Source organism: Nothobranchius furzeri, chromosome 13 (assembly GCF_043380555.1).
Source record: "Nothobranchius furzeri strain GRZ-AD chromosome 13, NfurGRZ-RIMD1, whole genome shotgun sequence".
In the NCBI taxonomy this organism is placed as follows: Eukaryota; Metazoa; Chordata; class Actinopteri; order Cyprinodontiformes; family Nothobranchiidae; genus Nothobranchius; species Nothobranchius furzeri.
Window position 1 is genome coordinate 40,122,323 of NC_091753.1, and position 26,418 is coordinate 40,148,740.

Here is a 26,418-nt window from a genome sequence, read left to right on the forward strand (position 1 = left end):
TGCTGGAACCCAAGACCTCATACAGAAGACGAGACTTTTACTCTCTGAATAAAGTTTATCTTTCCTGACATAAATGACTTTACAATTTTATAAGTGTCATATAATCATCTCTTGTTGAATGAAAAATTTGTTTAAATTCAAAGTGCATAAATAATGTCTACATTAATCAACGAGGGGTTAAAATGAATATTTTTCCTGTAATGATTCATTTCAGATCAACACCAGATTAGTAATTGTTGACTATATAATTTCATCTATCAGTATATTCACAATAATATAATATTATTATTAATGTTTAACATTTTCACTTCTCACTAAGAATTAACCTCTTAGTATCGGAGTGAAGGAGGGATCTTCTGAGGTATGTTGGTAATGGCCTTTAAACTTGTCAAATTCTGATTTGTCTAAAATTTGTCAACAATTAATGAATAGAAGGATCCAGAGGTGTGGACTCAAGTCAGACTTGAGTCATTATTTTAATGACTTACTTGACTTGATAAAATGTATAAAGACTTACGACTTGAATCGACTTGCATCTGTTGACTTGGGCATATTTGATATTTTAGCACAAAAGTGGCACACCATGGACAAAAATCATAAGTCATTCTTCGTTCTGGGTTTGATCTTGTTCTAAATGCAGCAGCACTTTGTTCATAATCAGTTTCGGCTGCACTTTCTGCTTGTTTGAGCAAAAAATGAAGCTTTAAAAAGCTTTTTTCTGGATTTTTTTTTTATTATCGTCATTAAATTGAAGTTGGACAGATGACTTGAATATCACTTGAAAATTCAAAGTTAAGGACTTGGCCTTCCACATCATTGACTTTGGACTCAACTTGGACTTGGTTGTCTTTGACTTGACTGGAAAGACTTGTGACTTACTTGTGACTTGCAAAGCAGTGACTTGGTCACACCTCTGAAAGGATCGCTTCCTGATCTGTTTAATTCTCCAGCGGTCTCCTGGTTCAACCGACAGGCGAGCAAGCATTTGGAACCATCCTCTCTTTTGACCCCAAGGTCAAAGCTTCTCTGCAACGCTTGCGAGTGATTTCAGACACTACAACCTCAGACGTGGAACGTCTAACCTGCAGACCCTGGTTGCATCTCATGGCCGGACTAGAAATCTGAATTCAAAGGGAACTACGGCTCTTTGAGATTCCTGTGGCCACGAGGTCCGGTAAATCACCACTCTGGCTGCCTTTCATCCAAACGGCTTAGAGCGACAGTCACACAAGTGTTCGTAGACTCTGCACGATTGTGTTGGTTTTATAAATAAACTGTAGCTTATTAAAGCATGCAGCCAAACTGATTTTACAACCCAGACATCACGAGATCTCTCTGATACTTACAAGGTCTTGCTACAACCATCTAGCTTACATTCCATTTCATTCATTATCTGTTATCTGTACAACCATCATTTCATTCATACTTTGTCATGTATAATCACTACTTTAGAAAAATAGAATTACATTTTTATAAAACTATATACTTGACTCTTGTCTGAATTAATATGAAATGTGTGTTGAATATTTAAAGAACTTAAAGTGATATTAATTCAAATATTTAAAGATCAATCAGATTCATATTTATATAGAATATCACATCTTATTGATCACTTAACAAATATGTAGTCAATCCTCACCACTACAAGGTAAATTTGTGGCAATATATCCGACACCAAATGTTTTTATTATAAAAACAGCAGCTTTAACAGACTATATTGAACATCAGGCATCAAATGTTACATCAACTCAGAAAAATAACACCTGACATTTACATTTTCATCATGAGAAGTTACAAAAGACAAATAAAGAACATTAGTTCATTTATTCATTAGCTTTAATAAAAAATAACAGGCAACACCAGGACACAAAAACTGCTCCACAGGTCCTGAGAGAAAGGAGTTTGAAAAAAGCTGCAATGATCTCGAAATAATTTAAAAGATGACTGAGAAGCAATGAAGACAAATAAGATGCAGCTCTGGACTGGAAAAAGAAAGATCTGCTCTCTAGGGAACAGGACTTCCCATCAGCCTCTCCTGTCGAAGGGAGATCAGTCTGTTCAGCCACAGCTCCTCAGCTGTTTCCTTTTCCATGAACAACTGCAGAAAAGCATAAAGAAGTCAAGTTGAAAAGCCTTGAAACAGAAGAAAACAGTGAAACAGTTTAGCTTTTTGTTTGACAGCATTTCATAGATGTTAGTATTAGATCCTAAGATGTGTATAAAAACAATTATAGAGTGATATCTCCAGTAAGATGAGCATAAGTTGCAAATGTAAACAAAAACAATTAAATCTGCTTCCAGGAATTGTTTTGAGGGGGAAAAAATAGTCTTTCGCACTTGATCTGACTCCTAAATGTGCCTAAAGCCTTGTGATCTGGCCACAACGACAGAATCTGTTGGTCACACAAATGCATTTATAATTATAACATGTTGTAACTAATTATAATGTACAATAAAAATGGTTTATTTTGAATCTTTGGGTCTGGCTCTAACACATCTCCCATTCTGACTAATAAAAGAGCTTTAAGTTCCTGGAGTAGAGTTGTTAGCGCTGCTCATTTAAAGCCACCTGAGTGTAGCTGCTGAGACAGTTATGATGCTCTAATACTACAGTAACAGGTGCATCTCTCATGTCTTTTCAGGCCGGTCTATTAGAAGCCATCCAGTCCTGTGACACTCGCTCCTAGACAAAGGCCTGCATGTGTTACTTATTCCCAGCGCTGTACATCATCGGTAGAGATGATACTGACTGTAAGAGGGTCGTGAAACTGCTGCTTCAAGTGTCTGATGAATGAAGGCATCTGTTTATTAGGAAGTAACACAACGACTGAGACGCAGGGCACTGGGACATTGGAAACAAATGTCAGATTATTCCTATATTCGCTGCAGGGGGAGGTATAATGTTGACATGCTGGTGATGTGTACATACTGTACATCTGTGGGATGATACAGATGTCTATTACTATGCAGATGGTGGAGCAACTCCAGACACGTCCATCCTTCATCTCCAGCCTACGCTACGTACAGCTACGCTTGCATGTAATCTGTGTGTTAGAATCAGTACCAGTGAGTTCTTGTCTGTCGGCCCTGAGCTGGTGTCATGGTGCTAACGAGGCAGTGTGTGTGGGATGACAGTATCTGAACCGGGCTAATGGGACTCATCTGTTCTAATTGGGAGTGGAGCTGGAGATGGTGCAGGGGCCGGGGCTCGCCTGGGGCATATTGCTACCATATATCAGCCTGTCTGACAGTGTATGTATGCATGTGTGTGTGTGTGTATCTGTGTGAGTGGGTTATCTGCATACATCAGGGTATAACTTAGTTTCCCCAGTGGAGATAGATGACTGGGAAGCCCCAGGGAGCGTTATTGGAGTTTAAAGTTTTCCTTCTCGTTTTTCATCATTGGCTTGCCGCTAGAGGAGGAGGCAGTGTTAGGAAACTATAAACTGGTATACTGCGGTGTGATATGATGCTCTGAATCAAAGTATGCAGGAAAGTGTTGATGCGTTAGAAGCAGTAGAGGCACTTTTAAATAAAAAGTCCACAATCGTAAAAACATGGTGGTAACTGAAATGACATGGAGAGAGATCAACATTGAAATTCTTGAAGTTTGAAAGTTTTTTTTAACCTCGTGAAACCCAAATTTGGTGTGATTCATAAAGAAAAAAACATTTCTAGCCAGTACAGATTAGTCGACTCTCATAAATGTGAAAAAAATTCATAAACATTTAATAAACAGTTTTGACAAATTTCCTCCCAGGAAAAGAAAGGAAAAAAAAGTTACACTTGAAGTAAATATCAAGTGTCTCAAAAATAACAATAAAAAAATATTGTGGCAAATTCCACGCCAAGGTGACGGGGAGAGCAGACTGCTAACAATTAGCACCCAGCAAGATCAAGGACATCGACTCCAGAGAGTCAAGGCAAGGCAGCTTCATTTATATGAGCACATTTCATACATAGAAGCAATTCAATGTGCTTTCCATTAGCAAGAACAGCAAGAACATTAAAGTCAACAAGACAGAAAATACAATTAAAAAATGATAAAGAAACAAAATGTGAGCAGTTACAGTGCAGAAGGTGCAGCATAAGAGCAGTCATTCAAAGGCTGATGAAAACATGAAGGTTTTCCATTTTGATTTTAAAGTTACTAGAGTTGGGGCAGATTTGAGGTCATGAGGAAGCTGATTCCATCTGTGTGCAGCATAGTAGCTAAAATCAGCCTCACCCTGTTTGGTTCTGACCCATTCTGACCTAAGGATCTCAGAGCCCTGCTGGGCATATGTACAGGAAGGAGATCTGACATGTATTCTGGCCCCATGCTATTGGGTGATTTATAAACTAGTAGAAGCACTTTGAAATCTGTTCTGCAGTTTACTAGTAACTAGTGTAGAGATTTAAGAACAGGAGTGATGGGCACGGTTCTGCTTTATTCTAACTACTTTGTTCAACATCCAAACGGTACCGCGGTCCCATTCCTCGGACTGGAACCCCTACTCATAGTGCCGAATAGACACAAACTAAAAATAGCAGAGTCAGAACACTGAGCAAAAGACTAAGGACACAATCCTGGCAATAATCTTAGCAAAACACACCGAAATGGAACAAAACTACTGACAACCCATTACCCACAATGCACCTCACTTACTGCCTGTTCCACAGTGGGCAGGGCCACTACAACATTATAGTGCAAAAAGTCAATGTCCACATATGTGAACACAGGAGCTTCGGAGGTTAGATGCCTATATGAAGCTGAAAGACAACTTGGGATGACTTGGGGTTTGATGGTGGGAACTTACACTGGGGTGAGCAAGCGTGTCATCGTCGTCGTAAATGATCGCCAAGGGGAAAGAGATGTCCTGAGAAGATGAAGTCAGTGACTCCTGCTTCACCTCAGCTGACCCAGTCTGTGTTCAAAACAACACAGTGGAAGGAAGAAGAAACAAAAATTTAATAAAAGTACCACGAAATCCAAATTGGAGTTAATGCTGAGGTAATACATGCAGTGCATACATTCAATATGATTACACGTCACCTAAGAAATGAAAAAGAAATGCAAAGCTCTACAGCTTATCATTATTTTTTATCTCATTCGTCAAAGAAAAAGGAGGTTAATATCAAAAGTAGCAAAAAAAATTTAATAAAAAGCTAAAACTTTGGAAACCTCTATAAAATAAATGTATTATATTATTGCATTTTGGCAAAAATGATAGATTTCTGTACATTGGTGGGAAAATATCGATAAAAAATTGGTGTTAAGATTAGGCACGCTGTTTGCAGCAGAGGCAACAATTTCTTTGAGCATTTTGATATTTGCCCAGCAGGTGGCAGAGAAGGACTAACATGTGCAGCCAACACCAGCCTAAAGAGACGCATTAAATCTCTCCTGATTAACTTTCGTGTATAATAACTTTTACTTTCCTCTCATTTCAGCTATCTTTAGTTTACTCTGTTGATCACTGTTAAAACCGAGCTTCGTCACACAGTAGCAGCAACTTTATGGCACTCATTTCCTTTTAGAGCTAATGGACTATTTGAAAGGAATTTAAATGAGGACAAAGCTGGCTGTCCCTCTAGTGTTGCCATATCTCCGGAGCTCGAGCTGATTAAAGAAAGGATTGTGTTTAAAATGAGTTGTCCTCCTCCTACTTTTTAGCTATAATAAACCGTGTGTTTGAACGGGGAGCTTGTTTCCAGTGTTGTATTTGGTAAAGAAGAAATATCAAAATGAACAGCAGCTCAACAGGTTGAGCGGGTTGCCCAGTAATTGGAAGGTTGCAGGTTAGATCCCGGCTCCGGACAGAGGATTCTGCTGTTGTGTCCTTGGGCAAGACACTTAACCCACTTTGCCTGCTGGTGGTGGTCGGAGGGACGGGTGGCGCCTGTGCTCGGCAGCCTCGCCTCTGTCGGTGTGCCCCAGGGCAGCTGTGGCTACATTGTAGCTCATCCCCACCAGTGTGTGAATGTGTGTGTGAATGGATGAATGATACACTGTAGTGTAAAGCACTTTGGAGTCCTTACTCTGAGAGGCGCTATACAAGTGCGGGTCATTTATCATTCATTTAACATTTTGCCAGATCCACTCATGTTTGAAACACTACTGATAGCAGCCCTTGAGCAAATGTTTACCCAGTAGGAAAAATCTTTTAAAAATTTCATTTGGCAAGATACAAAAAGTGAGCGTGATTTGAAATGCGCTGACTGATAAGGATGGTGATGCGCCAGATTGGGTACCGTTCCTGGGGAACAAGCTGCTGAACGTACAGCTTCAGTAAATCCTGCCTGCTTGAAAGGAAAGAAAAGGAAGACATCTTTTTTCTTGTTCTTTTTGTTATCTATTCTCTAAACCTATTGTACGACATGGTTCAATGAAATGAAATGAAAACACACTACTTATGATAAATCATGAATATGTAAAAAAGGCAAATTCTGAACAAATAATAAATGTTATCCTCGAAAAAAAAACATTTTCGCTGCTGTTAATTAATACGTCATAATGCTTCAAATCATAAATTTACAACAAAAAGTCTAAAAATGTGCAATAAAATGTTCTAATTTGCATTAAATATTATAAATATGTTAATTATTGTGATAACATCACTAAACTTTAATATTTTTTAGATAATTAGTCTGCATCTATAGGGTGCGAGTTATGCCCAAAGGATTACTCTCAAAACAAATGAGGATGGAACAAAAAAAGTCCTTAAACTTGATTTTGTATTTGATTCAAATTCTTTGAACACAAAAATAAACCAGCCCGGTATAATACAGAGCGCTGGCAAAACGACATAAATTGTCTGCAGAATAAAAAAAAAAAGAACTCTCTCGCACGTTAAACCGGCTTTAAAGCAAACCTTTAACTTGACGCACGTTTGTCCTTCACAGCCGTAAACGTCACAGATTACTTCTCATCCTGGTGAATGTCTCATTACTTGAAAGATGCAGGGGTAGCTCGCTTCAGACCAAACTCTAATCACAAGGGTTGTGACCTTGGTCAGAAGCACCACAACGCTTCCCAGATGTTTTTGCAGGTTTGTTGTCACATGCTGTCACTGCAGAAGAGCCATGAGCCCCCAACAAATCTAATCTCTGCTCCTTCAGGAGGAAAAACATTTCAATAATGACCTCTGCGCCTCGTCTACGCCCGCACAACTAGAGGCGGTGTTGTGTGTGTGTGTGTTGGGGGGCGATTATTGGAGAACGGCACACAGACTTGGGAGACGTCGGACAACTGCTGCCTGGTGTGGCTTTTGTGTGGGTGCTGCCGCTTTGGAGCCAGAGAACAGCGGACAGTCTGATGAAGCAGTGTCAGGCTAGAGCAAACGGCACTGAATGGGAATGTTTGATTCGGTCTGGGCTGTCTCTGGACAGACGGCGAAGCAACGCAGAAGAGGAAAATTCAATAAGAGATGGAGTGAAAAGCTAGAGAGTGAGGTTCTGGGAGAGAAAAGGGGAGACAGAACGCACCTTTGTGTCATCCCGGGATGATTTGAAAGCCTGAGGAACAAAGGAATCACTCTCGATGGCCTCGATGTCCTTTATCCTTCGCACTTGCTCCTCCAGAGAAGTTCCCTCTGAAACACACGTCACACACAGATGGAAGCCATGAACAAAAGCACACGACACACACAACCAGAATGAGGCACGCGTGGCCTCAGTCACACAGAATGTGGGCCATTCTGTCCTCTTCTGAAAGGCTCCTGATGTCACCTAGATAGGACGCTCCATCTTGTGTAATGCTTTCTGACACATACAATATCAACCGTCTGATATTCTCCTATTTTAATCCGAGACCCCCACCAGAAGAAAGTACTCATGCCAAGCCAAGGACGGAGAGTTCCTCCAAAAGGTCAACTGGAGTAAAAGATACTAACTAGATAATAGCCAGACAGTGAATTACACTCAGATAATGGCATTCTAAAATAATCAAAATATGAACACAAACTTACTGCAGTGGAATTTCATTACAGAGACTAAATGTGATTAAGTTTCATATCGTTCTCATGTACCAGAGAGGAGACTTCTCTGGCTTGTCCAATCTTACAAAAAGACACAAAAGGTTTCCTATAAATTACTCTTGGATAGAAACACATCAGGATTCTGCATATCAAATAACAAATCATTTCAAGAATCCAAGAGCCGCCTTTGTAGCGTGGGAGAGCAAAAATAGGTGTGCCAGGAAACTTAGCGACGAGGGGAGAAGAGGGAAGAAAAAACTCTGAATGCTCTCATTATTTTCCAGCTGTCAATCTTTCCACTGATCAGTCAATAGTCATCCCTCTTGTTCCCATCCATCCGTCCTCTCCTGCACTCTCCCATCTCTCTATCTGTCAATCCAGAAGACATCCATGTTCCTGTGCTGCACTGATGTAGGCTGTGTCATGAAAACAAGCACATAACACGGGAACATGGTCAGAGTGGGACACGGGAGCTGAACTACACCCACATGTACATAAAAACTTACAAACTTAGTATTCGCACATTTAAAGCTTGCAGGGATAAGTGCATGTGTGTATCCTCACACGACTTCACCACACACACACACACACACACAATGTGAATTTGGGGCTGATTACAGGAATTAATTCAATCCATTAGCAGGTACAGAACGAGTGTCATAACAGATCTCCATGGCCCTGGCGTTTAATGAATAAATGAATATTTGGGCCGGCTTCCACGGTAAAATGTCACACACTTTATTACGGTTCAGAACGGCACTTCAGCAAACTGGGGTTTGATTTTAATGCAGTGCAGAATGGGACAACTGAGTGACGAGTGGAATTAAGTCGGCCTATATGACTTACTATCAGCTTGTCATCCTGCGCGGAGGAGATGTGAGCAGAAACGCATTCAACAATAGTCATTACCTTGACTGAACACAGGCCAAATATCCTCCTGGAGACTGTGGCCTGTCCTTCACACCTCCATCACCACTGCAGGGCTGCCTGTGTGCGTGCGTGCATGCGTGTGTGTGTGTGTTTGAATGGAAGCTAATGCATGCAACTGCCCAACAATTAATTCAGCAGAGTTAATTCATTTTTTTCAATTACCCCTTCTCTGCTGTCCTTTGAGCATGAATGCCCTACATAAACAATAGCTACTCTGACGTGTAAACACACACACACACACACACCCGTATCTGCTAGCATCTCCTTGGCGAGCCCGTCTGTTGCTGGGCTGTCGGCGTGCGGCGCAGGAATCCATTAAGACCTCAGACTTTTTGACAAACACATTATTGGTAGATAAAATGACTTCCATATGCTGTTTGTCAGATGTCAGCGGGAAAAGATATGTATTTCACGAGAAAATCAAAAATAATGGACTTTGAGTACAGGCCAAGCAAGCTCAGAGGCAGGCAAAAATCAATACTCGAGCTGGGTGAGTGCACTCTGCAGCTTGAAGAGGTCAAAGTTGATATTTAATATTGACACATTATCTGGCAAATTAATTTAACGGGTCGACTCATTTGTCACCGCATTAGGAGCGCTTCACTGTCGGGCAGCGAGACGAGGATGAAGTGAAACCCGAGAGGGAGAAATTAGAGAAGGATGCAAGTAAACATACGGTACAAGCGGCTAGAAATCTAGAAATGCTCAACAGTTGATGCTCAAAGTTGAAATGTCAGGCTGTAATCCAGAGAATGAAGGTCACCAAACACTGTTACCATGTTTACATGTATTTGAATAACATCTAGTGACAGCAATCTGCATGCTAAAAGTCTTTGTGCTCTGAGACTGATGCATACCTGTGTGCTGATGCATACATATAAAAAAATAAGGTGTCAGAAAATTCACCGGCCAGCTCATTACTGAAATTAGTAAGATAGACAGCAGAGTTGATGAGCAGCTCAGGATCAATAGACTATTGTTGTCTCTAAATAGCTGTTTGTCCACTTCATTGATTAAGACCCAAAGACGGGGGAGAGAAAATCAAACCAGCCAATGGAAACAGATTTCAGATCAGTCTCAACCTGGACGACAGGGGTGGGCGTTCACAAGCTAACCAAAAGAGGGTGCTGTTGCACAACACATGCCATCTATCCCAGCCACAGTCTTGTCTGGGCTGATGTTCTCATGCTTTACTTGACTTTGGTCTACAGTTTGTCAATCAAGAGTAGCTGAGCTGAATATATGGCAGCTGCTGCTGCTGATTAATTCCAGTAATTGACTCTTCTGCGGCGGTCCGACCAAATTACTGCAGCGCTTGTTTTATAAGAAAAAGACACATTAATAAAAAGGTAAATTAACGATGTTTAATTGAGATTTTTCAAAGTGAAACCAAACTTTTCAGTGTTTTGTTACTTAGTGGCTGAACTTTAAATGAAAATAATTCATTGTATGTATTAAAAGGAAAAGAAAATAGCAAAAAAGGACCCACTTTGTCCACGAACTTATGATTAAAGCCATACTTTGCAACTATTTCATATTTTCAAATAATTCTTTTGAGCCAGTATGTGCTAAAATGACCCTTTACAGGGTTAATGAAAGCCCAGCCAGCCCTTATCGCTCTCTGTGGCCAGAATAATCCACTTGCAATTTCAGACTGGCAGGCCGCTATGATGGGACTTTTAAAAAATTGAGCTGACATACCTGGCGCTGCAGTCTAGTTCCAGCATGTTTTCTGCATGTTTTAGATAATAAACACATCTGATTTGTTTAATTTAGTGATATAACACTGCTGTAGACACTAATGAAGGCTGGGGAGACATTTCAGATGCTAGATTAAGGTGTTAAGGTGACAAACGCACAGTGAGGAGATACGTTTTGCTTTTGGTTCTACAGACACTAGGGTGAGCTAAAATCAAGCAAAACTGCCTAGTTTTCCTTTAAATGTGTAACGTGAGTAGTGAATTTAAAACACTGTTCTATTTTTTATGTGATTTTTATTGTCTTATAGTTTTAATGGTATTGTCCACCAATTCCCTCCGTTCATCCAGCTCAGATGGAACCCTTCATTTTTGGAAGACGCCAGAATAAACAAACGTTAAAGTCTTTGTGTCTTGTTTTTACACGTAAACATTTGCACTCTGCAGCTTGTCTTGATTTCCCAGGTTTCAGTAGCGTGCCCCCCCCCCCCGCAATGTGGTAAAGACGGGTAATTCAATGCTCAATTTGGGCTGTCTCAGTGGAGATTTTTTTTGCCTGCTAATTGATAGAAATTAAGCCATTAATCAAGCCAAGAGCCATCATTCAATCCAGAGAAGATGAATACAAACTTTCATAATAACCACCTTCCCCATTTTAGGCTTCATTAGCATTAATTTTTAATGTAATTATGCTATTCTTTTACGCTGAGCTCATAAATTACTGCTCTTTTGTTGCAAGCTGGCCTTGTAAAATCCAAAGTAATGCTTTGTAGTCTGATCTTTAAGGCAATTACTGGCTTCTTCACTCTTTTATCTCGGTGCATTTTCAATAACCTGCTCTCTAATGATTTATCTCCGCTGCACTCCCCGCCAACCTCCTCCCCAATACCCTTTCTCGCTCTGCACCAATGGCCGGCTGCCCCGCTGCCAGCCTCCACCTCCGGTACCTCGTCCACCTACGTTCTCACCATCTCTCTGTGGCAGCCTCAGATTCATCAGGAAAGCACACAAACACAAGTACAAACTTATTCGTCCACCATCCCAACAATATTAACACAGTAAAAAGTGCACGAGTGAGCATGCACTAACTTTGTTTACCACCTCTTTTAGTGCTTTTCCAGCTTAATTAGTAAATTTCCAGCTTCAGCACTTGCGACGACACCAAGGGAACGCCGAATAAGAGACCGGTGCTGCTTCTCTCTCTCTCTCTTTCTGTCTTGGCTGCTCTCCTGTGGGTCTTACCTGTAGGCTAGTTGCTCTTGTTTATGTAACCCCTGAGCTGAGTAAACTCACGCATGCATGCATGAATACACACACAAGCACACACTCGCAGAGCTTGGCATCAAACAGCTGAGTTAAGCTTAGCAGGGCTGTAAGCTGGGGGCGATCGAGGGGCTTCGGCCTGGCCCAGTTCTCGGCAGCAGCAGCACCATCATCTTGCCTGTATCAAAGTCTTTCCTGTACAATTCTTCAGGCCCAAACAACAGGCTGCTGCTGTGCAACAAAACAAAAACACTACCGGAAAGAAAAGTTACTTTTCAAAATCTTTCTGATGAGATTTCTTCATCAGCACCGAGAAATCATCTCTCTCCTTTAAATGACCAATCTGTATGAAGTTTGTCCATAAAAATCAGATCCAAAGTCAGATGCATCAGTATGTAATGTATCAGGAAGCTAATGAGCGACTATTAGACCTATTGATTTGATTTCAATTGTCAATATTTGCATAAGTGTTACTCTGAACCTCTATATAATAAAAAGAGGAAAGAGAAGACTTCATTATAAAAAAGGGGTTGAATGAGAAAAAAATCAGAAAACTTGGTTGATGTGCTGCGTGCGGCCTTCCTTTTGAATCTATCAAATAAAAAAACTAAATATAAATTTTTCTCTGCACATTTCAGACTTCCAACCTTAAAAGTTTATTGGATTTTTTCACACGTTGTAAATCAATGAACACTTTTATATTAGATTATGCACACCACAGGTATGATCGATCGTAAAAAGAAATTTAAATAAGAATTTGAAAAGGTCTTTCAGACGGATACGACAGTTGTAACTAGTTTCATTGCATTTAGACAAAAGAAACACAAAAATGAATGATAAAAGTGGAAGAAAAGATAAATACAAAATTCAAGAGACTTTAAACAGCTGCTAGAAACTCATTTCACTTTACTTTGAGCAAGGAGACAGAAAAGTGACTCTTCTTTAAATGCTCAAGATTAGGGGTAGACCGATATATCGGGCCATTATTTACCATTTTTATATATCAGCATGGGCCGACATAACTCAATAGTAAAGCCGATTTAAAGTCAGGCACATCCAGGGCTGCCCTATGTTTCTGCAGAATTTAATTTAAATGTATATTTATAACCCTGAATTACATTTGCTTAATAGATGCTCAAAAAATTATTTTCAACAAACATTTCTTATAACATAACAGTTTTGAATATTTAACATTTGGTCAGTTTATTCATTTGTCTGATTTTAACAGAGTTAAGCAAAAAATGAAGATGCAACATCTGACTTATCTCAGTGTTCAAAAACGAATTTGGTTTCAGAAGTTTTGTGAATCATCTGATGTTATTAGTGACATTTTAGCATGAAAACGATGTGGAACATATTTAGATATCGACCACAAAGATCGATACAAAATATCGGCAGCACAGATCGGCCATCAGCTGATCGTGACAATTACCTGTTGGCATTGATATCAGCAATAGAATAACTAATATCGGTTGGCCGCTAACCAAAATCCTCTTCAAGACTTTTAAGGGTTTTTGAAATCAGATTTAAGTTTGAAGACAATATAAAACCACGAAAGAATCTAAAAATGTATATTTTCATTTCTCTAAAAGCATCATCATCGTCTCTTTTGTCTTTTCCCATCCAGGAACACTGCATTTGGTCAATAACAAAATCAATTCAAAGTGATACAAACTGCAGAATAATTGTGTGACGACACAACAGTGACAGACTCTACACACTGATGCAGATACCTGCCTGACGCCTGTGGCGGCCGGGGGTCATCAGGTCACAAATAACAAGAGGACATTCTACAAGGCTGAGCCAGATGTCCTGATTCTGTCCCAGAGGACTGTCCATACATGTATGTATGTGTTTGTAAGTTAGAGTATGAGTAGGGTGATGTCAAACGACAGAGCAGGTGGCTAAGCTCTTCTAATGCGAATTCCCACGAGACCAAACACACAATACACACTGACTTATATATCACACCCACCCCCTCCTTTAAAAGAAGCTGCGTGTCTCTGTCTGCCTATGTTAGAACAACAATGCAACATAATGCGCACACAAGCCGAGCGATCCCATGTGGAGCTCACCTTGTTATCAGTGTCAAATGGTCTCAGTGGACTTCTGTCAGCTACTGTCACAATCATCAAAGCCTGTCACGTGACACAAACCCTCCACTGTCTCACTGAAACGTCCTTATATGGTCGCGTTTTAGAGTAAAACACATAAACTGTTGCCTTCAGCCTTCGTTGACCCAAGCATATATGCTCATTGGATCTGTTTGGCATCAGGAAATGAGGAGCAGCTGGTGACTCAATGCCTCACACACACACTTTTGTAGTGTCTCCTGCTGATAGTGATCTCCCACTCTGCAGTCAATAAAGGTCTGAATGATGAATTAAGACCCAAACAACCTGCTAATGACAGGATGACATGGCAGCCACGCGCCATGCTCAGCTATCACCGTCCACATCTCTGCACATCCCTCCCTATTCACTGCTTCTCTAACTCAGTCCTGTTCAGCTCATCCATCCTCAAACTTTTTCTCCTTAAATGACTCCCGGCTACGTAGAACCATCTAGCAACTACAAATTAATGATTGTGTTTAGTGTTTCTTTGTATAAAACCATCAGGGGAGGGATGAATGATTGGTCCATCCATCAATTTATCAAGCAGAATATCTAAAGTGGCAGAGTGAGAACCAGGTTTAAATTGGATTTTAGACACTTTCCTACCAGCAGCATGTCACAGAGACACTTTGTTCACATTTGCTTAGCTGAATGATAAACACCAAAAACTATACTTTTTTATGACCAAACTAGACATTGCAGTAGATGATCAACTGAAGATTGTAGCAGCTCAGGTCTTTGAACCCTGACTTTCAAATACTATTTATCTGCTGGAGAAATATTTTAGGCCTTGCACTTCTTTTCTTGCCATCCACTTTGCCCATTTACAAGGACTGGAAAATAAATAAGTAAAACAATAAAATAAAATAAACCCAAACAAACAAACTTAAAGAAAATCTTCAAAAAAGTGTGGAGATGATGTGAATCAAGACCACTTTAGAACATTATATGGAAGTCTGGCTCCTTGGAAGGAAAGTATATATATAAAAAAAAGAGTTTTAAACTTTTGTACTTTCCTGTATTTGACTTGCAAAACTCAAAAATACATATCTTCTAAAAATATTAAACATCTAAACATTTAATTACCAATTATTGAGGACAACAAGAGGCATTGCATTCATCTATCATTAACAGCCTCAGTTAACGGGACACTAGAGAGTTTTGATTGCTTTTAGCACCCCCTAGTGTCCGTTAATAATTATCTGTGGTCAAAGCAGAAGTGAAACTCATCTCCTCGCTGTGCGTTTGTCTTTTAAACACCTTGATCTAACAGCTGAAATGTCTCCCCAGCCTTCATTAGTTTCTAGAGCAGCTAATCATCACAAAAAAAAAAACCCAGCCGTGTTCACGATTTAAAACATGCAGGAAACACGCTGGAAGCAGACTGCAGTGCCAGGTAAGTAAGCTGAATTTTTTTTTCAAGGTTCACAGGTGGCAGATCGGCACTCTGAAGTTGCAAATGCGGTATTCTGGCCACCAAGGGTGGTTGGGGTCTGAGTGACATTTCTTTAACCCTGTAAAGGGTCATTTTAGCACATACTGGCAAAAAATTTTTTGTAAAAACTAAAAAGCCTGCTTTTTAAAACCTACGTTTAAAAATAGCTGCATATTTTCTATAAAAATGCCTGAATTGATCTGAAACCCACGCTAAGTCCTCTGCTGACCTGTCCTCTCAGTGATATCTGCAGAGGTAGAGCGCTAACTAAAACCACCTGGGTGTGTGTCTTATGCTTGTGTGTGATGTGTGTTTGTGAGAAAAAGAGGGAGAAGGAGAGTAGTATGAGTGTTAGATGATGTTCGAAGTCTGGGCAGCGTCACAGAATCTCATTAAAGTGTGACGCTTTCACAGGCTGAGCGGTGAGACGTTCAAGATCACAGCCACGTTGTGCGTTGACTGTTTTCAAATGGATACTGGAGGGATTCCTAAAGTTATTATGTTTCGTTTCACGTTTGTCCCACTTTGTCAAAATTGTTGCAAGCTTGATGAACCTGTCGCAAGAACAAGAAATCGCCCATAATGTTTAAGGGAGTCAGTTTAAATTTATTATTAAGTACACAGTAAATGTTAGAGCTTTTTTATTAAGAGCAGTCCAGTTCTAGTGTGATGAGAAATATAGCGTCGACACCACCCTTTACCAGAAATAAAAAGCATTTGACTGCATTAACTTGATTTTAAACCTGGCTGTAAGTACGGGTTGTGTGTGTGTGTCTTTATATGTTTAAGTGGTGGCTTTCAAGCACATCACAGAATACCTCTCACAAAACTGTCTGCTTGACCCTTACCAATCTGGGTTCAAAAAAGGCCACTCCACTGAAACTGCTCTGTTAGCAGTGACTGAATCCTTAAAAGAAGCTAGAGCGACTGCCAAATCCTCAGTGCTTATCCTGCTCGACTTATCGGCTGCATTTGACACTGTCAACCATGGCTTCCTTTTGTCCACACTCTAGCATGGGCATCAATCACAAAGAAAGCACACGCCTGGTTTGAATTGTACCCCAAAGGACGATCATTCAGTATATCTTGGCTTGGACAATCCTCTACCGTGCACCGTCTTGCCACAGGAGTCCCCCAGGGCTCTGTACTAGGACCTCTTCTCTTTGCCAAATACACACCACCTCACTGGGTGAGATCAATCGATCACATGGCTTCTCCTACCACTGCTATGCAGATGACACCCAGCTCTGTCTGTCATTTCCACCGGACGACCACACTGTCTCTGCACGAATATCAAACTGTCTCTCTGACATATTAAAATGGATGAAATCTCACCATCTCCAACTCAACCTCTCTAAAACTGATCTACTTGTCATCCCAGCAAAACCATCCATACAGCACAATATCTCAATCCAAAATGACTTCCTATCTCTGGCTCCTTCAAAGGCAGTTCAAAATCTGGGTGTTGTGATTGATGAACACCTGACCTTTAAAGATCATGTTGCTGCTGTTGCTCGTTCATGCCGCTTTGCGCTGTATAACATAAGAAAGATCAGACCATACCTAACACAACATGCCACCCAGCTCCTGGTGCAATCTACTGTCATCTCCCGCCTCGATTACTGCAGTGCCCTTCTAACTGGTCTTCCAGCCTGTACTGTGAGACCTCTTCAAATGGTCCAGAATGCAGCGGCGCGTCTGGTATTCAATCAGCCAAAAAGAGCACACGTCACCCCTCTATTCAATGAGCTCCACTGGCTACCGCTAGCTGCATGCATCAAATTCAAATTGTTAACACTAGCATACAAAGTCCGAGATGGTACGGTGTCGGTACAAGATCTGCTCGGGTGCAAAATTGGCTCGGGGTCCGTCGACTGCCGATGACGTCTAAGTAGTTGATTGGCTGAACATAAACCTTACGGAATTACGTAATCACGTTACATTGTTATCACGTTACGTTGGTCCAGGCAAATCTTTCTGTTGGAAAGATGGACAACTTTTACAAAGAAATCCATCGTTACCTCTTTGAAAATACACTTTTAGCATAGAGCTGCATGTATATTAGGGCTGAACGATTAACTGCATGTGCAATTAAATTGCGATGTGACAAAAGGAGATTTTCTAATCGCAAAGGCTGGAATTTGGCAGCGAGTGGTTAGCTCAATGCTAATATACATAGAAAAACCCATAGGAATGCTAATGCTAATATCGCCAATTACATTATTACAAATTATGAATTAGGAACGTGCCAAATGATTACATTTGGAGTCTAATAGAAAGTAAAACTACCATCAATCAAATAAGTACAGACAGGTATTTTAGTAAAGCCAGAAAACTTTTAACTCCAGAGTTTTGGCTAGCAGCTATGAGCGTAACTGAACTACACATGGACAAGACGTAAAACTCTAAACACAAAATACTTCAATAAACGGCAAATACAATTTCACAGGTGTTGCTAATACCTATGATTCGTCTAGGGATGTGCTCAAAGAGGAGTTCAACATTATGAATAAAATATAGTGTTTTATTTTACAAATACCATCATAAACACAAACTTACGTCTTAAGAAACATTATTTTAATTAAAAAAACTGCTAAATTCTTTCCAACAGTATAGATGTGTAATGTATTTTGTCCGAGTGGGTTTGCCGTACTTTGACGTCATCGGCAGTCGAAGGACCCCGAGCCAATTTTGCACCCGAGCAGATCTTGTACCGACACCCGGTTCCCATCTACCTGAATCCTCCTGCAAAGGATTACGTCTCGGCATCCAACTGTACATCACAGGATCGTTGGCTAGCAGTGCCTACACCATGCTCAGGACAATCCAGACTCTTCTCATGCATCGTTCCACAAATGTGGAATGACCTACCAAGCACTACAAGAACAGGGGCTTCCTTTTCAACTTTCAAGAAACTCCTGAAGACCCTGCTCTTCAGAAAGCATCTTCTAAACTAGCACCCTCCCTGCACCCGTCCCCCTCTCTACTGTCCACTCCTCGTTCCCTCCTCTTCAGGATTCATCATGCTGCCTCACTGCCACCTAAGACTGACTGGAAATTGGTTGTTGTTCTTGTTATTGTTGTTGTTAGCCTCAAGGGCAACATGCCGATTATCACTTGTAAGTCGCCTTTGGACAAAAGCATCTGTTAAATACATAAACATAAACATAAGTGGACAAATGCGGTCATTTCCACATTGTGAGGACATTTTGTTGGTCCACACAATGTGGAACACCCTAAAACTTGGTTTTAGAGGTGTGGTGTGAATTAACCTTTAGTTTAGATTAGTTTAGTTTAGGAATAGAAACTCATTGGTTAAGGTTAGAGTATGGGTTGGGCATAGAGCAGTCATTAAAATTAATGGAAGTCAATGGAGGTCCACACAAACATATAAATACAAGTGTGTAAGTGTGTGCAGGAAAAAGTGCAGAGGTCTCCAGTTTTCAATCCCAGGCTGGTCAGCAGCTATTTCACAAACAACTCCATAATTAGAGAAACACCAAGCAACTAATTACTTAATTGGAGCAAGGTCTTTAAAATGAAAATGATGTAATCAGAATCCTGGAAATGCACTCAGTTTTTAACAGACACTATCACAGGAACACACACATACACATACACACGCGCTCACACACACACACGTAGTGACCTACAGTCCTCTTGACATGCAGCCATCAAGCAAACAACTCTATCTCCTTAGTTGAGTTGTAATTGATTCTCCCTTTAACATTTCTGGCCCCAGACAGTGTGTGTGTGTGTGTGTGTGTGTGTGTGTGTGTGTGTGTGTGTGTGTGTGTGTGTGTGTGTGTGTGGTGTGTGTGTGTGTGTGTGTGTGTTAGAAACTAAATAAGTAAAGGTCACGGCCGTGTGTGTGTGTGTTGAATAGAGGTAGAGTGTGTCTGAGTAGTAATTAATTAGGCAAATGTTTCCCACCTCCTCTTCCTCTGACCTCAGACGTGGACTTATAACCTTGGCGCTGAGTAAAACATTACTCTACTTTATTCTGTTACACTAATGCAAAAATAAAACTAAAGTAACACTAAACCCAAAGCTCCTCACCACAGACAACTATATTTTCCCGTCTCAAATATAGATAATAAACGCACGTGTGTAAAACATTTCATTTGTTTCGAAGAGGGCCTGAAATTTGGAAAAGCTAATTTAAGGCTTTTTAAGGACCCGCGGATACCCTGTTTTCAGTTCACCGGTCCCAGCATGCTCTCCATTATTAATTCTTCTCTGGTCTCTGGTCAGGTTCCTGCTTACTTTAAGAACGTTGTAATCTACCCGCTTCTTAAAAAAACGAGTCTTGACGCCTCTCTCCATAACAGCTTCAGACCCATCTCTAAACTTCCGTTCATCTCCAAGATCTTGGAAAAGGTTGTGGCTAAACAACTCACAACTGCTCTTGATGAACATAACATATATGATTGCTTACAGTCAGATTTTCGTAGAGCTCATTCTACTGAAACAGCTCTTCTTAGGGTCTCTAATGACCTTCTGACTCAGTGATGCATGGGACTGTTCTGTTCTGGTCCTGCTGGACCTGACTGCAGCCTTTGGCACTGTTGACCATCACCTGCTACTGGAGAGGCTGAGAGACTGGGTAGGCCTATCAGAATCTGCTCTGGAGTGGTTCTCCTCTTATCTCTCTGAGCGCTCCTTTTCTGTGGCCGTCTCCAAGTGTAGGTCCTCCACCACCTCTCTTACCCATGGTGTCCCACAAGGTTCTGTGCTGGGGCCTCTGCTTTTCCTCCTCTATCTGCTTCCTCTTCAGCACATCCTGAGCTCCTTCAAAGGAATCTCCTACCATCTTTATGCAGATGACATCCAACTGTACATCTCCATTAAGCCCCATGAGATGTCTCAGCTGCAGCTGTTACACACCTGCTTAGACTCTATCAAAACCTGGATGGCTGGGAGCTTTCTACAGCTGAATGAAGATAAGACTGAGATCCTCATCTGTGCCCCAGACAAGCTGGTTCCCAAAGTTAGAGACTCTCTTGGTCAGCTTGCTTCTCACACCAAACCTTCCGTCAGGAATCTTGGCGTGACCTTTGACCCAGCTCTCACCCTGGATTCTCATGTCAGTTCTCTTGTTCGCTCTTCCTTCTTCCATCCAGTGTTAATTTTGTTGACAAAATATTTTCGTCTTTTTTTCGTCACGAAAATATATTTACAGACGAAAATGAAACAAAAATTCAAAATAAAAGCTTGGAAAAAAACGAAGACGATAATTAAATTGATTGAAACTTTTAGTCAATGAATGAAAGACGAGACAAAAATCTACGATGACGCTCTTCTACATGGCACTCTATGGTGCGGTGCGACTATTGTGTTGTTGTGAGATGCGAACGTAGTAGAAGACAAGGGGCGTGGCGTGCCGTGAACGTGCGGGACGACGTGAGAGAAGACAGACCCTGAATAGTATAAAGGGGCAGGTATGCGGCGCGGAACGCTAAACATAGCTCACTGAATATATCGACGGCATAAGAAGAAGGAGTAGAGGAAAATGTTAACTGCTGGGCGAAAAAGAAGAGAAGATGTGTGGAGTCATTTTTCTTATGATAACATTGCTACCAAAACTACATGCCGAGAGTGTGGACTGTCGTTCCGAGGAAAGAACAACGAATCTGAAGAGGCATCTACAGAATGGCCACTTCGCCATTTTCTCCGAGGTAAATCAATGTTGTACACGTGACGACCCTAAAAGTAATATACAGGCAAATAAAACTGTATCAACACTGTCATGTTGGGATAAAAATTCAGAAGTACCATATTTTCATGACTATAACGTGTGTTATTAGGGAAATAGCGGGCGAGCAGTGTTGATGCATGATTGCGCATGCACCGTGAGCGGTTCTGGTACTTTTTGGGTCGCAGCCGCTCGCTGTACGTGCGCTCTAAACCAGGACTAGACCAGTAAAGTGAAGCATGCTGTTGGCTGTTTATAATTTTCACAATGTCTGGTTTGCACTAATATGATCCGAGACCCGAGCCCGCACAGATGTTTATGTGTGTGTGTGTGTATGTATATATATATATATATATATATAATGTAAGAAATCTCAAAAAGCAACAGGTAAATCATTGTTAGAAAGTCAATGTTTTAATTGTGTATTTTTATTTTTTTGCAGTTGCAGAAAACCATTGCTGATGGTGGCCAACCAGCTACCAAAAAGGCAAAAATGTCCAACCAGAACATTGAGGACGCATTTACAAGTACTACAAAGTACAAGAGTGATGCCAAAGAACAACAAATGAAAGAAGAGGCTATCGCTACATGGATTGGATGTACAGGATTGCCGGTCACAACAGTAGAAGATGAGGATTTTATTCTGATGATGGAAAGTTTGGATAAGAAGTTTACTGTGCCAAAGAAAACCAAGATAAGTATTCTAATTGAAAAACACTATGAAAACAAAAAAAGCTGCATTTAAGAAAAGACTGTCTACTAGACAAAGGTGCTAAAAAGAGCACCTTTGTAATTTCCAGTGTGCTTTTTGTTTTTTTATTAAACACGTAAGTGTTAAACATGTGAAGTGGTTTTTTTATTCAAATATTCTATGTTCTTAGCTGTGTGTGTTATATCTGATCAGTGGTGGTTAAGAGTTTGGACCCTGTGTATTAAATTACACTAGTTTTTCCGTGCTCTATACAAAAGTAGGAAATTACTTCATTAGAAAAAATATATGCATTTTGTTGACTAAAATTGCTTATTATTATCGACTAAAATTACTTGTTATTTTCGCCGACTAAAATGGGACTAAAACTAAAATAAATCCAATGACTAAAATTGGACTAAGACTAAAATTAATTTTTAGCCAAAAGACTAAGACTAAAATAAAATTAAAATTTCCTGTCAAAATTAACACTGCTTCCATCTCAGGAACATTGCTAAGCTGAGTCCCATTCTGTCCCGCACTGAACTTGAGACAGTTATCCACACCTTCATCTCCTCACGCTTAGACTACTGTAACTCTCTTTTCACGTGTCTGAGCAGAACCTCCCTGAACCGTCTACAGGTGGTTCAGAAGGCCTGTGCTCGGCTTCTGACCATGTCCTCCAAACACACCCACATCACCCCGCTTCTCCTCCAGCTTCACTGGCTGCCAGTCAACTTCAGGGTTCATTTGCAGATCCCGGTTCTGGTCTATAGGGCCTTACATGGACAAGCACCATCTTACATTGGTGATCTTCTTAGTCCCTACAACCCCAGCAGGTCCCTGAGGTCCAGTGATCAAAGCCTACTGGTTGTGCAGCACCAGGCTAAAGACCAAAGGTGACAGATCATTTGCTGCTGTGGCCCCTAGACTCTGGAACTCTCTCCCCCTGAGCCTGAGATCAGTGGACTCAGTGGTCTCCTTTAAAAAGCAGCTGAAGACTCACTTGTTCAAGCTGGCTTTTATATGACCTTCTTCACCACTCTCTCTTTATTCTGCTCTCTCCACCTATTCCACCTTCCTCAGGATCCACTGATTTCCCTCTTTCCTATTCAATCTCTCTTTCTTAACATTTTTTTAATCACAATTGTCTATTTTTTGCTCCTTTAAAATCTATTTTTAACCATTTTCAATTTTTTTAAAATAATTTTACAATTTTTGTTTTTGTGACGCGCCTGGTGATTTTTATCTTGAGAGGTGCTATAGAAATGATATTTTCTTCTTCTTATTATTCTTCTTCACCCTGTATGAATGCTGTGTGTGATGATGTCCAGATATACATCTGCATGTGTGTGTATGTTGTTGAGCTGCACACCACTATATTACATAGTAATAAAACCTGTTAGATTATCTTAATCTTTTAAAAGGAACAACCTAAACTCTTATTATTTGTTTTTAACTGAACAAATCCTAATCTTCCAGATGAATAAATATTTTATTTTCAGTATATTAATGTAATATAAACAAAATGAACAGAAAACACCAGGAAAATATATGAAGCTGGTGACTCAGTTCGAAGTTGCTGAACGTACACTGGTTTACTGGCAGCAGGTTAATTGATAAGGGTAACCCAAGAAACGATTACCAATCACGGAGGGTGAAAGGCTGCTGTCAATCTTTTGCCTTGATCCAAATGAAGATGGAGAGAAAGCATGCACGGTCAATTTCTGAGTAACCTAGCCCATGGCATAGATAGCACAGCTGCTATCGAGTCAAAGATGTCATTTCATAGATATCTTAATAGAAATTATCAAGCTATAGGAAGCAACATATAGAAGTGACAATCAACTGGGCAGCATCAGCATCCCATTACCCCGGGACAACACGGGGTCAAATGGGGTTACTTGAAATCGGCATTCGTAGCCACTCGTTCACGGGGTCACTAGCGCTTAGGACAGGAGGTCAACTAATCACCTTGCTGTTCCATCGCCAAAGGGAGGAAAGGGGGAAGAGGGGTGCAGGGGGGAAAAGAAGATCAGCTTTAAATTTGCAGTGATGAAAAATCAATAAAGCGGTAATTGCTTGGCTTATCACGATGCAATGAAACAAATTGGGGGGAGAAGTACGGCAAGGAGAGGGCTGGCGTGCAGCATGGACGCCAGGGCTTTTTTGGCTGCAGCCTTTGGAGATGAGCACAGAATGGAAGAGAAAAAGAGAGGAAAGGAGTTTGGGCTTCAGTGGGCCAAGGCATGGAAAAAAAGGTCTCCTCCTCGTGATAATTAAATCTTCTCACACTGATTTTCTGCCAAATTTATTTCCCTTGGGACCATAACTCTGATTCAGTGCTTACAAGCCATGCATAACTAATCATTTCAACGTGGGGGGAACCACAAACCTGAATGAGTAGGAAGGAGAAAGAAGGAAATAAAAACTAAGGATAGCTAGACTCAATCCCAGGGACTATTTATCTCTAAATCAGTCATAATTTAGGCAGGACAAAAATCTAATTAAATGCAGACTGTACTTTAGTAAGTAAAAAAAAAAAGACCTTTAAAATGATGCTGTAATTGATTGTCAGCGTGCTCCTTTTCCCACTTCCCATGCAGCACCGTACTGGCAGAAAACATCCTTTAATTCCTGGAACAAATAGAACCCACAAAGCCAATGAAGTGTTGGTTCAATACTCCTCTGACTGTTCCTGGCATGATTGTGTTGAACATAATAACACAACAAATAAGGCCATTTATCTGAAGTAACGACAGGAGATGAGGCCAGCTCCACTAATCAATACCCAGTCGATACAAACCAGATTTTCTTACATCAAAATCAGTGAGACGGATCTTTCCTCAGCGCAGAGTGCACAAGAGCAATAGCGAGCCTCCCTGGAGTCCCACGGTGGATCATATAGCCAACAAAAAGAACACCGTTTAAAAACGGTATATTGCCTACGATAAGTGAGGATCCTTGGAGCCATAACAGTTTCCAATACTCGCAATAAGATCAACGAATTCTCGCGTGTTCGTTGAAGCGAGGAGATAACCAACACTTAGCTGCTCGTGTTTACCAGCAGCTGAATTTCACTGCTTGTCCTTCAAACGGCGTGGCTCGGTTGAGGTAGTTGTGGCAAGCCACACTGTGGCCCCGGTAATTAAAACATTTAAAGCAGAGCCAGCCCCCCGTGCTCCCCGGGTGTGATATGGGGGTCACGCGCCTGTAGATTCTAATTTGCGCTCCATTTGTATTCATGACAGGCACGTGCTAAATATTTAACAGCAGCCTGGCAGGAGTTTTGTATTGTTAGGCTTTCCAGGTCAAATAATTTGATTTCAAGGCAGATTACATTAAGCGTCAATGTCCAAGCCACACTCTCACTTGCCTCTCATTTCCTGTCTTTTATTACAGCCCAGATAGGCCAGAACTGAAGGGATATGGATTATGCAAGAGTGTGATATGTGTAAATTACTTATTGTTTAAAAAAATCACGTTATTTACAAAAGGGCATTCTAATCCACAGTGGTACATCACGCAGATATCACCATAATGATATCCCAATTATATTTAATTGCCCGACAAAGTTTTCCATCAGATAGCAAAGATGTAAACATTCTTTTATTATTATGTTTTTTTTTATCACAGACCATTAATGCAGGAAACCAGATCCACAGATTTTTGGTTTTAGCCAAGGTCCTGAGGTGATTGACAACAGAGCTAGTTAAACGAAGATGAGGCGTTAATGGATGCTGGGTCGAGAATGAGGGGGGCTTTGGTTGAATATTTAATGGCTATACAATTCCTGAACACAGACACACACTGCCAGACACACGCGCAGGTACACACCCAACCCATGACCTGTCCTACACACCGCGTAATTAGGGAAACAGTCCTTTCGTTTAACAGCCAAAAGAGCAAACGGTAGGTATACTATATTCCCCTAATAATATGGGTTAAAGAGCTATTATACGTCTCATTAAAATATATGATCTCCCAATCTGGTGGCGGTTTGAGGTAATGGGGACAGAGTGGGTTCGAGGCTGAGATACCATCTGCAGGCTATAGGCTAGTGTCCAATCCACATCTACATAATTCTGTATTTTGCAGAATGACTGCACGGATAAAAAGATGGCTGTGTCAAAGCCTCTTAAATGGCACACCGGGACCGATTTCACAAGATCACTAGACTGAAAGTGTATGTGTGTGTGTTTGGGTCCTTTCAAGTAGCATGTGCTAATGAATTGGGGTTATTAAGCATTTGACATCATTTTCCACATAAATTGGTTAACATGCTAGCCTTTAACTGAACTCTAAAGTAAGCAGGGGACTTGCATGAAGATTTAATGAAGCCAAATGATGGAACACCTGTTGGAAACATTTACTTACATGTTCAGATTTTCTAACTTTTCTGCCTTTGTGGTTTCTTAGTTTAATGACTTCAAACTGAATGTGCAAACGGTTCAGCGGATTTGGTCATAATTTTGCTCTGAGACATGAAATACTATTTATAAACCATTTAATTTTGTGGTAAGTCGTTTCCCTTAAAGAGACAATGTGTAGTTTTTACTGTTAATTTCTGGAAATTTCCATCGAAGCATTGTTGAAAATGAATTAAATGTTGTCCAGTTGTTGAAAAATATTGGCAGC

The 26,418-nt window shown here is 40.7% G+C and overlaps 1 protein-coding gene across 3 annotated transcripts in view; it reads right to left on the minus strand.

The window, feature by feature from the left end:
- Positions 1-1,649: 1,649 nt before the first annotated feature.
- The window catches only part of rsrc1 (arginine/serine-rich coiled-coil 1), a 168,484-nt gene continuing 143,715 nt past the window's right edge, over positions 1,650-26,418 (minus strand). For all 3 annotated transcript variants that reach the window (XM_054743396.1, XM_054743395.2, XM_054743394.2), the window contains 3 exons: positions 7,468-7,574; positions 4,800-4,907; positions 1,650-2,098 (listed from right to left, as the gene is read on the minus strand). In XM_054743396.1, the coding sequence (XP_054599371.1) occupies positions 2,006-2,098; positions 4,800-4,907; positions 7,468-7,574 (308 nt within the window). In that variant the 3' untranslated portion in view covers positions 1,650-2,005. The remainder of the gene's footprint in view (positions 2,099-4,799; positions 4,908-7,467; positions 7,575-26,418) is intronic.